This window comes from Schistocerca serialis, chromosome 1, assembly GCF_023864345.2.
Source record: "Schistocerca serialis cubense isolate TAMUIC-IGC-003099 chromosome 1, iqSchSeri2.2, whole genome shotgun sequence".
NCBI classification, from domain to species: domain Eukaryota; kingdom Metazoa; phylum Arthropoda; class Insecta; order Orthoptera; family Acrididae; genus Schistocerca; species Schistocerca serialis.
The window spans coordinates 542,847,966-542,860,221 of NC_064638.1; the positions used below are offsets into that span (position 1 = coordinate 542,847,966).

Here is a 12,256-nt window from a genome sequence, read left to right on the forward strand (position 1 = left end):
GTGAGTAAATATACCAGTGAAGAACATAATGTCAACAAGTGGATGCAGCACAATTCCTACCACGAGGCTCTGCCAAGCGAACAATCTATAATTAATACCATAGTGTGACCTAAACTCCATGTTCGTACACCGCATATCAGCATTTCTATATACCAAATTAAAGAATAGTTATGACAACAAACAGAAATGTATAAATATGCAATCCATACGCAAAGCAGCAAATATGTATCTTACATAATAAACAGGTTATTAGCATCATATCAGCATAGGCAAATAAATGTTCATTCGTAATCTTAATAAGTAAACATGAAGGCGCAAGCAGATAAATCACAAAGTACAACTTACATACATAACCATATCAGCACAATTAATCAGGTGACAATTATAATTTAAATAAATAAGCACAGCAGGCACATAATAAAAAAATATGTGACATCATTGAAAAAGCAGTGCAGCCAAGCGATGCATAATATACATAAGAAACAACCCTGTTCATTAATCAATCATTGTCAAAATCAGTAAATGTACGCAAGCACGTCGCTTCACAAGTAAATTCATAGAACATAAAATTTATCACAAAGTATAAATCACGTAATCGCGAGCAGCAAATTACGTATAAAGTACATATCTAAGTGGAAATATGTTTCCTGAAAAATAAACTCAATTAATAATTACCTTTTTAGTTTATTACTTTCTTCTTCGACATTACATTCTTCCTGAAATTTTCTTATTAGCAAGTCCTCTTAACGTCGGACACACACAGAATTTACCTGAAGTTCTTAAATATACTGAACGTTAATAACATAATTTATCAAGTCACTATAGGTTTGTACTGAATTGAATCAGAGAAATTAGACTGTGTATTTGTTTACGGCTGTCAGTGCATTCGCACTGAGCGCTCGATCAGCTGTAGGTACGCGTGACGTAGGAAGTAATTGTTTGAGGTCAACGACTGCCTTGTGTAGCGCGCAGACTTGACTGTTGCTTTGAGTATGTGCCGCCGCCAAAACACAGCGCGGTATCCTTGTATTCTCTGCATGTTTACATGTAGCTGTTAGTTTCTCAAAAGTATGTCATTCCACAAAAATTTTAACGTTCGATATATGATGTATTCCCTTAGAGCGCCGAGATTTAAGAGTTTCAACTTCGACAGTGTTATCATGAATAATTTTGCGAACTCTATATGGACTGTTATAAAGCAGAAAAAATTTGCGACACCAGCCTTTTCCTTTGTGAGACAAACGATGAGATTTAATTAACACCTTTTGACCAACTGACAAGGTTTTTAAACGACCAGGACGTTTAGCTGATTTCTCTCTTCTAGCAGCCGCAGATGCAATATTTCGTAGAGCCAGGTTGACAACTTGAGAATGCCGCAGTTTCCGTGCAGGCGGGAAAGGAACTATTTCAGAAATGCGATTTGTCGGTGCTTTATTTTTTAATATCAGTATAGGCGGTAAAGAAGTTGAATCATTAGGGAGTTCATTCAGAATGTTTTGAAAAGTATGAAGATACTGATCCCACGTTCTGTGATTCTGATGACAATAAAGTCGACACAATTTATTGATTTCCTTCATCCATCTCTCTGAAGCGTTAGATTGAGGATGAAAAAGTGAAATGAAAATTGGTTTAATCTTACGACGCCGCAGAGTACGAAGCCAAATTTTAGAATGAAACTGTGATCCATTATCTGATATAACCTTATCAACATGACCCACTTCTTTAAGAAAATGTTTGATGAAAGCGTTAGATACTGAACGAGCTGTTGCTTTGCGTAAAGGTGTAAAACACACATATTTTGATGTCAATTCCACTGCTACCAAAATGTACGCAAAACCATTAGTAGAACGAACCACTGGACCGAACAAATCGACTGCAGCCATCTCCTTTAATTTCGCTGGAATGATAGGAAACAATGGTGCTCTGTGAGAAATAGTTGGCGGTTTAGCCTTTTGACATAATTTGCATTTGGCAAGAACAGATCGAATACGTTTTTCCATATTACTGAAGTAGCAATTTTCTCGTAATTTATGAAAGCATTTTCTGGGACCAAAGTGCGCATAACTGAAATGTATATACCAAATCAATTTATTAACCCACTCATCAGGAATGCAAACTAACCAAACAGAGTTGTCGATCGATTTTCGTTTAAAAAGAATATCATTGCCAACTAAATAATACTGTCTAATCGCTACGCTTTCCTTTCTCCTCCACTTCTCCTTAATGTCCTTCCAGATTGGATCCTTATTTTGCTCCTTAGCGATGTCCTGGAGCGAAGACGAAATAAAGTTCTCAAACGCAACACCTTGAATATACATCAAACAATAATTGTTTTCTATGCAATCCTCTTCAGCACTTTGTTTCAAACCCATAGGTGCACGTGATAAAGCATCAGCAACAATATTTGAAGAACCCTGTATGTAAACAATACTAAAATCAAATTCCTGTAGATACAGCGCCCATCGTGACAATCTTCCATGTGTTAATTTTGTTGACATAAGAAATTCCAGAGCTCGATGATCAGTGTAAACCTTAGTATGCCTGCCATACAAGAAGATGCGAAATTTTGTGAAAGCCCAAACAACAGCCAAGGCTTCAAGTTCCGTAATCGAATAATTATTTTCTGATTTAGAGAGAAAACGACTTCCAAATGCAATAGTTTTCTGTACTACAACGCCGTTTTCTTCTATCTCTTGAAATAAACCTAGGTCTTTGTATGATGAATCCGTCCCCAAACAAAAATCTTTAGATAAATCTGGATGTGAAAGAAGTGGAGCAGCAACTAAAGCATCACGAAGTTGTTCAAATTCTGATTGAGCTTCCTCATCCCAACACCAATTAGAATTCTTTCCAGATAGTTCACATAAACGAGGTGTGGCCAAATCGTCCAATCTAACAAAGCGTCTAAGAAAATTACAGACACCAAGTAAACTACGAACTAAACTAGGAACAGCATAATTACGAATAGCGTCTAGTTTCTCTGGATCAGGAAGAATACCTTCTGAAGAAATAATATGACCAAGAAATTTCACCTGAGAACGACCAAATTCAGATTTTTTCAAGTTCACTGTAATGCCAACTCTTGCAAAAATACGTAATAATGAATCCAAAATTTTGTTATGCTCACTCCAAGAACGTTTAGCAATAAGAATATCGTCAACATATGAAGTAATATTGTCACGAAGATAAACAGGTAAAATTTCGTTTAAACTACTAATGACTGCTGCTGAAGATACAGTAAGTCCAAACGGTAATTTCCGAAACTGATAACAGTTACCAAAGGCTAAAAAGGCAGTGTATTTTCTACAATCAGGGTGGAGTTCTATTTGCCAAAAACTTGCGCGCATATCAATCGTGGATAAAACTTTAATTCCATGGAAATGTTGAAGAAGTTCATCTAAATTTTGTGGACGGTCAGTTTCAGGAATGATGATATTATTTATCTGTCTGGAATCCAGAACCAAACGAATTGACCCATCCTTTTTAAGAACGACGTGTAATGGGCTGGTATAAGGACTGGCTGCTGACTCAATAATGCCTTGATCTAACATGTATTGAAGTTCACTCTTAACCTTGTCTCTGTAAGCCAAAGGAATAGCGTACGTTTTCCACCGAAATGGTGTGTGTTCTTTTACTTTAAATAAATATTGTAAGCCTTGTATAGTTCCCGTGTGATGACTAAATACTGTAGCATGTGAAGTCAAAATATGGTGCAGTCCTTCTCTTGCAACGTCATCTGGCACTTCAGCTTTCTTAACCTTTTCATTAATTAATTCTTCGCTATTAATTATATCATCCATCGCGTCTCTGTATCTATTGTCGTTGCCATGAATGAACACATTGTCGTCATAATGCTCAACGAAAACATCAGAAGCAAGAAACCTTAAACATTTCGTATCTGATTCAGATCTTGTTAAACACTCAAAAAATTTCAAACATTTCGGCATTCCGGCAACAGTCAAATTCACACTTCCTTCTTTAAAGTTCAAAATTGCCTTATGTGTGTTAAGAAACTCCATACCTAATATAATTTGTGTATTGAGTAGTGGAACAATAATAAAATTAGCAGAAAATTCGTATCCTTGACAAATGAAATTTAGGTTGGTCTGTTGTTTGACTTCCATACTTTTTCCAGAAATAGCGCCTCGAATAGTAGTTTTAGAAACAGGTAACACAGGACAAGCAATAGTTCTTACACATATACGAAAAACTGATTCACTAATGACATTTAATGGGCTCCCAGAATCTAAAACTGCTGTGAACTTATTCTTACCCACACATACTTCAATAACAGGATGTAAAAATGCATCTACATAATTTTCTTTTTCGTCTAGCAAAATGTCTCTCATGTCTTCCAGGCGTACGTAGTGTAAAGTCGTAGTGTCATTACTTTCTGAACCGTCTATATTGCTGCCAGAAGCCGAAGCTACAAGTCATTGTCGATTGTTTGCGTCACGTCTTTGACTATTCGCGTCATTTCGCGGATCGATTTCTACGATTTGCACTTGTCTCTCTGAAGTTCTGTCACGTGGAGGATGCCAATTAGGTCCTTCCTGTGTGTTAGATGAAAATTCTTGGTTGTGTCCGTTATTAAAATTTCTATTTTCCTGTCTGTCTGCGTAACTACTTCTTGTGTAATTTCGACTGTCACTTCTGAAATCACTGTTAGATCTACTACCCTGGTTATTTCTGTAGTAAGAATTTCTATTATTGTATGAATAATTTCTGTCTTGATGATACCGATTACTGTTTCCGTATGGTTGATCATTCCGGTAGGAATTACCGTTATTATAATTGTCTGTGTAATTTCTGTTAGAACGTCTGTTATGGTCATAAGGCTGGTATCTATTGTCCTGTCTGTTTCGTCTGTCATTCTCAAAATTACCCATATAACGTCCGTTCCAATCACTATCCCTTTTCTCTGAAAATCTATTGTAATTACTGTTACTGAAAAAATTACAAGGAGTCCCGTCGTCGTTGTCATACTCAAGTTCTTGTAGCAACGTCTTAAAAGTCTCAATGTCGTCTTTACATCTTCCGGCTAAAGCAATTTGTCTTATCGATTGTGGCAGCTTAGTTAAGCAAATGCGAATTAATTCAGTCGGGCTATAAGTGTTGGACTGGAATTGATTCTTTCGAATCATGTCTTCAAAGTATTCTGCTGGCGTGCGGAACTCAGACTGTTTAAAATTACGCTGCATAATAAGACTATGTTTGACTCTGTCTTGCGTGTTTTTGGACCAATATGCCGATAGAAATGCATGATAAAAATCATTTAGATTATTACAATCTCTAATAAGTGCACGCATGCGCGTCGCCGGTTCGTTTTCTAAATATCCACACATAAATTCCAATTTGTGACTTAGTGGCCAATTTGGTGGAAGTGCGTACATAAATTGATCTAACCATGAACATGGATGTATGTCGTTCTTAGAATTGCGAAAGATCTTAAATTTCCGAACAGTTAAGAAGTGTTTATAGTCAAAGTTTTCTCCTCGTGGCGACAAAGACCTACCGCGTCTGTCCCAGTCCGAATGTCGATTATTGTCAAGTTCGCGCGCCTGGCGCTCTCTTGTTGCATCCCGTAAATGAAATAAATTATTGTCTTCAAAGCCCTCTGCTATCTGTGATTCTAAATTTCTTCTGCTGTCTTTTCCTACGATTTCGCCTTCAATTTGTTTGACTTGCTTTTGTAATGCCTCAAATTCCGTTTTAACGCGTTCATTAAATTTTCCATGTTTTTCAACATGCTTATTTATGTTCTGGTACTCTTCGGTTTCTGCAAATGGTAATAGAGCTGTATCATCCGAATCTCTGTCCCAATTTAAACTAAGATTTGTCAATTTATCTGAAATCTCCTCCACTCTTTCCGATAAGTCACCTATTTTTTCTTTCTTTTTATTTACGTCTTCCGTAAGTGTCGCAACTCGGGTTTCAGTATTGACACATTTAGTAGTTAACTGTTCATACTGTTGTGTTAGGTTATTTATTCTGTCATTTGGTACCGATTCCTCTATTCTTTCAAATATTTCTTCCTTATCGTGTGGACGTTGTAAATTTAACTCTGAAACTTTTTGTACTATCACGCGATCTCTTTCTTCCTGTTCTCTATCCTGTTCCTTTTGTCTGATTTCTATTGAAATTAATCTATTATTGTGAGCATTCAAAATCAGTTGTACTTCTTCTCTAATTTCTTTCTTTAATTCATCTTTCATGTTTTTGAAGCATGTCCCTATCCGTGAGTCTAACCATGTTTCCATTGTTCCCATATCAGTTTCTAACCGTGTTGCCAAAGTTCCCATCTCTGTTTTTAATTCAGATCCTAACTGTGATCCCAGTGAGTCTAACCGTGTTTCCATTGTTCCCATCTCAGTTTTAATTGTTCCTATTTGTGAGTCTAACCGTGTTGCCAAAGTTCCCATCTCTGTTTTAAATTCAGATCGTAACTGTGATCCCACTGTTTTTAATTCAGATCCCAAATTAAATATTGCACTCATCAATTGCTCCATATTAACTGGTTCGAAATTCTTTTCGCCCCTAACATTTCCCGCAAAACCAACTTCTTCCGTCAAAGCTGTAAAGCTATCTGTGTTCGATACTATTCCAGAGTCTTCTGTCGTTAATCTCGTATTCTGAAAATGTTTTGATTGTGAAAAATTTTGAACTGGTTCTGGACTATTTTCCCTGCTTATTAAATTGTTTTCAACTCCATTATTCATCATCCTGTTCTCCTTTGTTGGCGAGTTCGCCATGTTAACAATTTCGTCATTCTCACTATTCATCATTTTTGCCTTTTTCATCGATCGCGTAATCATTTACAACACATACAAAACTCGTCACTATACGAAAATTACACACAATGAGACTTTATCTCCAACAATACCATTCACACGAAATGTTTCCCGACAAACACGCCTAACGAACAATTAGAACCTTCACAACTGCACAAAATTGTCAGACCTGTACACAAGACATCAAAAATTAAATTCTGCCAATATACCATTAAAAGAAAGACAAGACAACTACAAATGTTCATTACCAAATCTACACATGCAATATAGACTACCATTACTAACCTACAAATTACTACAACAATACTACTGTCTGCTATTTTTACAATCAGAAGAATTCCAAGGGACGATCCGAAGCAGCGGTCGCCACGTGCATGGGGGCTTAATTATCTGTATAATGCAAATATTTTTAATTTTAGTAGCTGTCTGTCCGGTTACGCAGTCTCGTAACCGGTTGGCCCTGACTAGTATTACTCCGCAATATGACTGCATAGAATAACAACAAAGAATGAAAGAAAACTTCCGTTAACACAATTAATTAATTAAGTCCCCAGCAACTATAAAACCTAGGAAACAACAAAACACAAGTGTAGCTGTTCTGTGTGTGGAAGTGTGATTCAACGTACACATCTGGCACGGTTCTTCCTCAATAAGACCAGATATTTTAAACACCATTTATACTGAAGTAATTAAAAAAACCCTGAAATACTATAATTGCACATAGAAACCAGAAATACAGTCTAATACAAGAACACGAGCCAGATGGTTTGTTGACTGAACCTGTGACCAAGAGGTATTATTGTTTAAGACATTGAAATAATTAAAAAAAAGGATTTTTTTACCTTGATATATATTGACGAGAAGCACACTCTGATCATTACAGCATCCCCAATCCAACAATATCTGGTGTCTAGCCCATCAAAACAATATGACAACATCTGAACAAGCACTCTCCATGGGAACTTCTCAACAACGACTCACCACTGGAATAATACTCTTTGGCGCAATCTCTGGCGCTGTGGCTCAGTGTAGCCACCTTTCATGGTCACCATGCAATTGTGGGCGTCGAGGGACCCCACTTGATATTTACAAAAAATACGAGTGTAGGCTTCAGCTTAGAATGGCACTTCCTCTCCAGTGTTCCGCATTTCTTCTAAACGCCTGCCCGTAACCCTCACCATTACCGTTCTACCCATGCGTGCCCTGCGACGTGCGCATTACCGGACACAGTATTCTACGCAGACCCTAACAGCGGCTTCTTGATTTGTGAAAGGTGTAACCCTAATATTAGACTCGTACTCACGCTGTACACACATACAGGGTGTTTCAAAAATGACCGGTATATTTGAAACGGCAATACAAACTAAACGAGCAGCGATAGAAATACACCGTTTGTTGCAATATGCTTGGGGCAACAGTACATTTTCAGGCAGACAAACTTTCGAAATTACAGTAGTTACAATTGTCAACAACAGATGGCGCTGCGGTCTGGGAAATTCTATAGTACGATATTTTCCACATATCCACCATGCTTAGCAATAATATGGCGTAGTCTTTGAATGAAATTACCCGAAACCTTTGACAACGTGTCTGGCGGAATGGCTTCACATGCAGATGAGATGTACTGCTTCAGCTGTTCAATTGTTTCTGGATTCTGGCGGTACACCTGGTCTTTCAAGTGTCCCCACAGAAAGAAGTCAAAGGAGTTCATGTCTGGCGAATAGGGAGGCCAATCCACGCCGCCTCCTGTATGTTTCGGATAGCCCAAAGCAATCACACGATCATCGAAATATTCATTCAGGAAATTAAAGACGTCGGCCGTGCGATGTGGCCGGGCACCATCTTGCATAAACCACGAGGTGTTCGCAGTGTCGTCTGAGGCAGTTTGTACCGCCACAAATTCACGAAGAATGTCCAGATAGCGTGATGCAGTAATCGTTTCGGATCTGAAAAATGGGCCAATGATTCCTTTGGAAGAAATGGCGGCCCAGACCAGTACTTTTTGAGGATGCAGGGACGATGGGACTGCAACACGGGGCTTTTCGGTTGCCCATATGCCCCAGTTCTGTTTATTGACGAAGCCGTCCAGGTAAAAATAAGCTTCGTCAGTAAACCAAATGCTGCCCACATGCATATCGCCGTCATCAATCCTGTGCACTATATCGTTAGCGAATGTCTCTCGTGCAGCAATGGTAGCGGCGCTGAGGGGTTGCCGCGTTTGAATTTTGTATGGATAGAGGTGTAAACTCTGGCGCATGAGACGATACGTGGACGTTGGCGTTATTTGGACCGCAGCTGCAACACGGCGAACGGAAACCCGAGGCCGCTTTTGGATCACCTGCTGCACTAGCTGCGCGTTGCCCTCTGTGGTTGCCGTACGCGGTCGCCCTACCTTTCCAGCACGTTCATCCGTCACATTCCCAGTCCGTTGAAATTTTTCAAACAGATCCTTTATTGTATCGCTTTTCGGTCCTTTGGTTACATTAAACCTCCGTTGAAAACTTCGTCTTGTTGCAACAACACTGTGTTCTAGGCGGTGGAATTCCAACACCAGAAAAATCCTCTGTTCTAAGGAATAAACCATGTTGTCTACAGCACACTTGCACGTTGTGAACAGCACACACTTACAGCAGAAAGACGACGTACAGAATGGCGCATCCACAGACTGCATTGTCTTCTATATCTTTCACATCACTTGCAGCGCCATCTGTTGTTGAAAATTGTAACTACTGTAATTTCGAAAGTTTGTCCGCCTGAAAATGTACTGTTGTCCCAAGCATATTGCAACAAACGGTGCATTTCTATCGTTGCTCGTTTAGTTTTTTATTGCCGTTTCAAATATACCGGGCATTTTTGAAACACCCTGTAAATACACACAGCAAAACAATTTCGTATCACCATGTTTGTTGGAGTTCCTGACCCTTTGCACAAACAATATTTCAGCTTTCTTTATTGCTCCTAAAAACAAAAAAATAAAAAAAATGCAAGTTGCACAGTAATAATCTAGACTTTCTGAATTTGTATTCCAGACTGGAGTGTACGACGGTATGTTTAATGCCTGGTAAGACGTCCTCATGCATTCATGCATTCCTGTGTTCGTCGTGTCATACTGTCCACTAGATCGTCAACGCAGTGTTGGTTCAGGCTGCCCCATTCCTCAACGGCGATACGGCGTAGAGCTCTCAGATTGGTTGGTGGGTCATCTCATCCAAAGCCAGCCCATTACTGTGTATCCCAGGCATGTTCGATAGGGTTCATGTCTGGAGAACATGCTAACCATTCTAATCCAGCGGTTTCGTTATCATGAAGGAACACATTTACAATACGTCCTCGACAAGCGCGAGAATTGACGTCCATTAAGACGAGTCCCTCTCCTAAATACTGCATATCATCCCTGTATTGTACAGTCGTTTCATTGCCATCAGTGACCACTCAGCATGGTGGCGTTCCTCTCAGGGTTCCTCCGAACCGAAATCCGTATAAAAATCGTTCAAATGGCTCTGAGCACTATCGGACTTAACAGCTATGGTCATCAGTCCCCTAGAACTTATAACTACTTAAACCTAACTAACCCTAAGGACAGCACACAACACCCAGTTAGCACGAGGCAGAGAAAAATCCCTGTCCCCGACGGGAATCGAACCCGGGAACCCTGGTGCGGGAAGCGAGAACGCTACCGCACGACCACAAGCTGCGGACTGAAATCCGTATAAGTGGCGGTCCTCAGCTGCAGTAGTAGGCTTTGGGTGGCCTGAGCGAGGCAAGTCATCGACAGTTCCTGTGTCTCTGGTACCTCCTCCATGTCTGAACGACGTCGCTTTGGTTCACTCTGAGACGTCTGGAAACTTCCCTTGTTGAGAGCCCTTTCTAACAACGATCAAACTTAGAAATTGACTTCCCGGTCGTGGCCGAGCTACAGACGACGCAGCTAGTGTACTTCCTTCCTTGTGTTTTGACCGGAACTGATCGGCTGCATTACTCAATCCGTCACATGCACTGCGCATACATGGTCGTTTATATCTTTGTGCGGGTTCAGTGACATCTGTGAACAATCTGATGGACTATGTTATTGATGCAATATACACATTAAACGTCAGTGTTAAGGAAAGCTTGGAACTGAGCTGATGCAACATCAGCATTTTCATGTGTAATTCAAAAGACAGCATGTGTTGTCTGACGGTGGTTACTTAGTCTATTTATATCACTTCATCCTCTTCCATTTCCATTCGCATGTGGTCAACGTGAGGGACGATGTCACATATGCCTAAGAATTTCTGTAACGATACTATCAAGGCAAGTATGTAATATTCAACGGAGTTAAGTAATATGAATGAATGGTATGAAGCGTCGACTTTCTCACATCCGAAAGTCTGTAGCGGCTTGCATTGGTACTCTTGTACTTAGCTCTCTGGATCTCCTACGTAAAACCTTACTTGATAAGTGTCTAACTAGAATATAATTGACCTCTTTCGTGGGTAAATTGCACTTCCTCGGAATTCCGTCGTTGACTGGTTTCTGCCATGCCGACAACTAAATTTCTGCGTTCGTACCATTCACGGGCGCTCCAGATAGATGCTCCTAGATATTTGGACGGTCATACGTTATTCAGATGGTTGATTGCCGATAACGCAGTTCACTTAACTGTGTTGTCGATGAACTGCGTGAATCTGTATCAAGCGCTGATCATCAGAATGTTTTCTCGCTGTTCGAAGCGACGCATAAATCTTATCCCGCACCCCGAACAATCGCCCTACCTTTCCCCATAAATCATGCGAGAAGTGTAGTACTTGTTCTGTGTGTAATGCGGACAAATATGTTGCAGCTTCGTTGGAGTGTGCTGTCCAGACGGGGCGCAGGACACCAGCCTCGGTGGGTGAACGGGAGGTTGCAGCTCACAGCGCAGCGTCCGTCTGTCGCTGGGTCGCCTTGTGTACGGATGCACAGTGAATTTGGTTGCTTCTAGCCAAAGCTAGCAGACACAGGAGTAAACTTTTTTCCTCTACTGCGAAATTCTACGAAATAAATGTTTGCTGCGACATATGTTTCATTTTGTTTACACATTGCACGTAATATTCCCTTCTCAACAGCACAATGTTGCTATTGATTTAAATGAAAGGGCTACAAATGATTATGTAGAAGAATATTATATAGACGAATATAATAATTTCAGGTCCAAAGAAAGCAGGTGCTGACAGGTGTCAAAATTACCGCACTATCAGTTTAATAAGTCACGGTTTCAAAATACTAACACAAATCCTTTACAAAAGAATGGAGAAAATGATAGAAGCTGATCTCAGGAAACATCAGTCTGGATTCTGGAAAAATGTAAGAACACGCGAAGCAGTACTGACTCTACGACTTCTCACAGAAGACAAGTTAAGGAAAGGCAAACGTATATTTATAGCATTTGTAGACTTAGAGAAAGCTTTTGACAATGTTGACTGGAATACTCTCTTTCAAATTCT

The 12,256-nt window shown here is 39.7% G+C and overlaps 1 protein-coding gene across 3 annotated transcripts in view; it reads left to right on the plus strand.

The window, feature by feature from the left end:
• The window catches only part of LOC126475154 (inter-alpha-trypsin inhibitor heavy chain H4-like), a 121,410-nt gene extending 109,583 nt beyond the window's left edge, over positions 1–11,827 (plus strand). For all 3 annotated transcript variants that reach the window (XM_050102774.1, XM_050102791.1, XM_050102783.1), the window contains one exon: positions 11,614–11,827. In XM_050102774.1, the coding sequence (XP_049958731.1) occupies positions 11,614–11,668 (55 nt within the window). In that variant the 3' untranslated portion in view covers positions 11,669–11,827. The remainder of the gene's footprint in view (positions 1–11,613) is intronic.
• Positions 11,828–12,256: the final 429 nt, after the last annotated feature.